This window comes from Scaptodrosophila lebanonensis, unplaced genomic scaffold (assembly GCF_003285725.1).
Source record: "Scaptodrosophila lebanonensis strain 11010-0011.00,11010-0021.00 unplaced genomic scaffold, SlebRS2 tig00000001-arrow-pilon, whole genome shotgun sequence".
NCBI classification, from domain to species: domain Eukaryota; kingdom Metazoa; phylum Arthropoda; class Insecta; order Diptera; family Drosophilidae; genus Scaptodrosophila; species Scaptodrosophila lebanonensis.
This window is the reverse complement of record NW_022060529.1, coordinates 18,906,130-18,912,129: the sequence shown is the minus strand read 5'-3', so window position 1 is coordinate 18,912,129 and position 6,000 is coordinate 18,906,130. Positions and strand designations below refer to the sequence as shown.

Here is a 6,000-nt window from a genome sequence, read left to right as displayed (position 1 = left end):
TTCTCCCACCCAGCCATCACAACTCACCGCATGTGGCAGCATCCAGCACACGCATAATTGGCGTTCTGTGCCTCTCCGCAGCATTCTGGCACTTTAATGAGCTGTCGTCGTTTGTTTCTTTACTGTCGAATCTCGATTAAGTCCTGCCAACACAATAGTACAAAAAGAACATTTGTAACGCGCTAACGTTCCAAGGGTGTTTATTTGGATGCTTTTTTTTCATATTAATGGGTACGATATCAAAACAAAAAGGAAGAAACTAAGCCACAACTACACATTGTTTCTGGGAGCCATGCTTTATATTTAAAACTTATCTGAATTGGGTTAACATTAAATTTAAGAAACCCTGCATTCATTTATACCACATAGCATTAGCAAGGATGGTAAAGTTATAAGAAAGCCCTGTGCCAGGAACTTGTGAAACTTAGTAATTTACTTGTAAGGTATGTTGAAAATCTGGACACACAATATCTCCAGAATTCAGCGACTAATAAGTATTTAATTGTTGATTATTTGCAAATACAGAAGGATACTTCCTTGGTTCAAAATCATAATAATGGGGCAATCAGTTTAAACGAACGTTGATGACAATGAGAAGAAATTCTATAGTATTGGTGCTTAGTTCAGTCAGCTAATATTTTTATATCCTGTACCCAAAGGGTAAAGGGTATACTAGTTTTGTGCGAATGTATGTAACAGGGAGAAGCAGGCGTGGCAGGCCCCACAAAGTATATATATATTTTTGATCAGGATGACAAGACGAGTCGATCTAGCCATGCCCGTCTGTCCGTCCGTCCGTCTGTATGAACGCAAGAATCTCAGAAAGTATAAGAGCTAGAATAACCAAACTTGGTATCCACATTCTCCTAAGTCCGAGAAAGCACAAGTTTGTTATTTTTTTCCGATGCACCCCCTCCACTCCCACTCCCTCGCAATTCGTGTTTTTTCCATAACTCCCGTAATTTAATTAATAAATTCAATTTTATTAAATAATTTGCTTTTTATACCCTGTACCCAAAGGGTACAGGGGTATATTAGTTTTGTGCAAGTGTACATGGAACACACAGAAAGAGGCGTGGTAGACCCCACAAAGTATATATATTCTTGATCAACATGACAAGCCGAATCGATATAGCCATGTCCGTCTGTCCGTTTGTCTGTCGGTATGAACGCAAGGATCTCAGAAAGTATAAGAGCTAGAATAACCGAGAAAGCACGAGGTTGTTCAGTTTTCCCGTTTTTAAAATTTGGTAGACACATCCAGCTTCTTCTTGAGCTCACACCTTTCAGAGACCTCTTTTCTTGCCAAATGAAAGACAACTGTAGATATTGTTAATAGATAAGTACCATTTATGAAGATTTATTTGATTTGATTGGCTGTGAACTAAAATTTGTAAATCATTATTCGTTGCTCATATTTGTCCTAAGTCCATATATCTTTGGCTGTAGGAATTCATCGATAACAGCATCAACCATGCGGTAGAGCTTATCACTAAGTTCTCCCCAATCCTTTTCTTCCGGCAGTCCACAAATCTCCGCAAAATACTTCAACTTGTTTTCATCTGGTACGCCCCGAAGTGTTATTGAAAAACCACTGGTAAATGTAAAAGTGATCATCTCGTGATTGATGTTGACTGGAAGCCGAGCTCTATTATCCGCATACGTGGTATCCACACCCGTAGTCATGTCCCGCACATTCATTACCTGGAACTCTCCGCCGAGTACCGATTTGGGATAAGTGCCAGGTGCTCCGTCGAAGCTTCGCAAATGCTCAAAAACCTTTTCTACTGTGGAGGGATCATCGGAAATGAGATATGAGCATACGCTCGCATGGTAGCCATATCTATCGTAAATTTCGCGTAGCTTCTCGATAAGTGTAATATTGCGGGTGGTACGTAAATGACAGGCCATAGTGGCAATGTGGCAAGCGGCGCTTACACCATCCCTATCCATCAAATTCGAAAAGATCATGTAGCCAAGGCTTTCTTCGAAGGCGAACAGTACGTTTTTTCCGAGAGTTAGGAGCTCAAAAGCCTTGTTGCCCATCCATTTGAAACCCCTCAGAGTTTCAACGAAGATGAAACCCTCTTCCCTCGCCATGGCGGCAAGTATCCGTGAACTGACGATGTTCGAGATCATTACACAGTTCGCCAAATCGGGCTTTTGGGTTCTAGTTTTGTAACACTCGAGCGTCCACCAACCGAGCAGAGCGCCAATCTCATTGCCATTAAATATCTTCCACCTGCCTTTCGGATCCAGTTCCGCTACAGCCAAGCTAGTAGCATCCGGATCGGTAGCCAAAATAATCGTGCAATGTTCCTCCTCGGCCTTCTTTATGGACATCTCCAGGGCCACCCTTCCTTCCTCAGGATCTGGATGGACGAGCGTAGGGAACTCGGGATCAGGGTCTCGTTGTTGTAGCACTGCAATCACAGGCTTCAGCCGGGCCTGATAGAACGCCTCCTTCACAAACGGATACCCAACACCATGCATGGCCGTGTAGACAAATCGCAGCTGGCTGCACTCGTTTGTCTCCAAATGAGCAGGCGAAATTGATTTTTTCAAGGTATCGTAGTATCCTGGATAGATTTCTCTATAGGGGTCCTCCAAAATGGGGTTTTGATCTAATACGGACAAATCCCAGGAGGTTGGCCTTGGCTCTAAATTCTCCTGAATCGCATTGTTTATGTTCCTGTCTATAGGCGGTATTACCAGAGCACCATTCGTCCAATACACACAAATGCCGTTAACCTCCTTGGGAAAGCGGGAGCCGGTCACGACAATACCCGCTAAACACTTTTTGCGTATGACAGTGAAGGGTACGAAGGGTGTGGGGACTACGCGCTGAAAGAGGTAGACCCGAAAGTTCTCGTTTAGGAAGACCGTTGCCACTAATTGGGCAAAACGTTTGCTATTGTAGCGACCATCGTACCCAATCACAACGCCTTGGGTTTCGCGTTTTTGTAAGCTCGGATAGGCATCAATTAGGAACTTACTTAGGCCTTGCGCCGTTTGTATTATTATAAGATCATTTACTGAATCAAAACCGGCACGCATAATACCCAGCAGACCACTTGGTTCAAAATGTATCTGATGGCAGAGACGAAGGCGCAATGCCTGCCAATCCTGTTCCTTAACTACCTCCACTACCTGATTGATGGATGCCTCATTCCTATCCCAAATAATCCAGTTTTTGATTTGCTCATCTAGATCTTCCTCTCCAGACAGCTCCAATGTCTTGATGAGATCCAGTGGAGTGGCTGGTTTTGACGCAGCCATTTCAAATTTTTAGATTTGTTTATTTCAATGCCGAATTTTGTTTTCAATATTACTACAAAGATCAGACTTTAAATTCAAATTATTTGTGACACACTCTAATGGTGGTACACACATACTCGTACTATGTACATAGTATTTCTCATCGGTCGCACTCTCTATGCCCATTGGGTTCGATTTATTGAGAGCCAAAGGCTTTGCCACCAGCCACGTCCAAACTGACCAATTGAAAATTTATTGTGAGCTCATTTCGATTTACGGCCACCAGATGCGGCCCCTGGGAGCTGTGGGCGGCTAAATCCTTGCAACCACAAAGTGATCCATTGGCAATTCGATTTTGGCTGCTTGATGAATTTATGGCCGTACACAACGATTTGCAAGCATTAGCATTTGAGCAATTTAACCTTTTGACTGGAAAGGGTCATCAAATCTTTTTTGTCAATACACGTACATACATACATATGTATTTATTTATTTCATGGACATAACTCCAAACTCCATTCTGATGGAGACGTCTGTATTGAAACATTAACATGATTTCAATTTGTCATCAATTATGCAAAGCGAGTCTCGGAGTCGTGCCCCTAACCCCAACCCCCAACCTCTCGGCTAACTCGTGTATTATTGTGCCTGCCAACAGGGTGCACGCATCGGGGGAAGGGGGGGTTTCAACCCAAGGTGTGAGTAATTTGCAACGGTAATTGGGTTACACAAACCCATGCAACATTTATGTGTCGGGCAAATGAAAGGCCATGGCATTAGGCAGGCAATGCGGGCCGCATAGAAGCTGCGTTGGACCTGCCTGGCTGGCTGGTTGCCTCACACGTCGCGACTCAATGGGGGACTCCTCGCATTGACACGTCAAATGCATTCTAAACATTCAACGCAGTGGTTGCTGGGTCCCCCCCAGACTCAGCCCCCAACCATCGAGGCTCATCGGCATGCAGGCGATGCTTGTGCAGTTTTGAAACACAAAATGCATTTCGCGTCAAATTGTCAAAGTGTTAATTAAAAATGGACACTCGAATAGGCAACAGAGTCAGGCATGCCTAGACATGCACACACATGCCAAATTCTCCTTCTTGAATTTCCAACCTAATTGCCCAATACTTGAAGCTTAAAGTATTTTAAACTGTTATATGCTTCTGTGGTTTCTTTTTAAAGCGGCAAATAATGTTTGTATTTAAATGTTATTTTCAAGCAAGCCGAAGTTAGAACACTCTGTATATATGTGTAGAAAAAAATAGAAATAAAAAAAAAGTAACTAATGTTAATTGGGACAATTGGGCTTTGGTTTCGACCTCATAACCATATATCCATGATTTGGCACCAGTTTCAAGCAAATCTGCATCATCATTGACGTCAGTTAAAAGCTCGTGAGCGAATGGGGCACTAATTGTTTTCTTACTACAAAAATTATAAATAAAACACCTGCATTACAATTTTGTTTAAAAAAGTAAAGTAAAGAAAATATTGGTTAAATTTCCAATAATTAATTGTTCTATTTTACATACAAATTGTGTGCATTTTTAGAAAGCTGATTTTCTGAAAAGCAGGGCACTAAACTTATATTTTTTATTTTTTTTATTTTAAAGCTATATTTTTCTTTAGAATTCATACAATACATTTATATTGATATTTAGAGCCCATGCTTGTATTTTTGAAAAACTTGAGAAATCTGTTCTACGTTTACTCGTATATTTAAAAATGCATTTTTTTAGATCTGTATTATAATGGGGATATTTTTAAGTATGTATGTACTCTAGGTCTATTTCAAACTTTTTTTTCTGAGTGTAAAATGAATATGTTTCTGAGTTGGAGTTGCTTTGTTGCGAGCTTTGTAATGTCTTTATTTATCGTGTTTTTTAAGTGCTCTATATAATTTCTCAATTTGCATAGAAAACGGCCAAGCCATTTACTTTAGCGTAACGGAAAATCTTTTCTTGCGGCAACAAAAATTGGGTGTTTACGGCGTGTAGGCCTCATCATCCCACCGCGCCCGCTCCATTTAGTTAACTATATACATGCGCATCCGAAGGCATAGGCATGCGTTTGCATAATTTTAATCGCTGCTATCTATGAGGCACTTCCCTCACACATACTTATTGCCTTTCCATTCGTTTTGTTTCGAAATAGGAACTGCAAAATCGCTGTTGTGTGAACTTTTATGGCACCCCCGAGTGTCCTCTGTCTGTGTATCTGTGTGTGTGTGGCGTATGCTTACATATGTACGAGTATAGTATATATATGTAGGTATGTGTGGGTGAGTGCGTACCCCCTGATTTTCAACTTAAATAACTAACGGCATCAAACCTATTAATATGTTAATTTATTTTATTGGGAGTGCACTCTGACGTTTCTTGTATGTTTATTTTGCATAAAGGAATTGAGGGAATTTATTTAAAAGAGCTACACTTCTATAGATATATTTAGAAATTCCACTAAGAAATGATATCTTTATAATTAAAAAAAAAAAAATTTTTTTATAAATGTAAAACTTTAATTATACTGTTATTATTTAAATACAACTACAGCTTACTCTAGGAGTTTAGTCTTATTTATATCTTTATAAGATTTTATTTACTCGTTTTAAATTCCTTTCGCTTTTTCCAATATCTTCGAACTTAATAGTTACATTTTAAACATATTTTACTTGCAAGAATGATAAATAAAGAAAATTAACATTATTGTTCAAATTATTTTCGGTAAATGACTTGATTTTTA

The 6,000-nt window shown here is 40.0% G+C and overlaps 1 protein-coding gene across 1 annotated transcript; it reads right to left on the bottom strand.

The window, feature by feature from the left end:
* Window positions 1-1,327: 1,327 nt before the first annotated feature.
* Window positions 1,328-3,309, bottom strand: LOC115633694 (phosphoglucomutase-2). The gene has a single exon (XM_030531151.1). It carries the CDS (start codon window positions 3,277-3,279, stop codon window positions 1,402-1,404), a length of 1,878 nt encoding a protein of 625 aa, XP_030387011.1. The 5' UTR covers window positions 3,280-3,309; the 3' UTR covers window positions 1,328-1,401.
* Window positions 3,310-6,000: the final 2,691 nt, after the last annotated feature.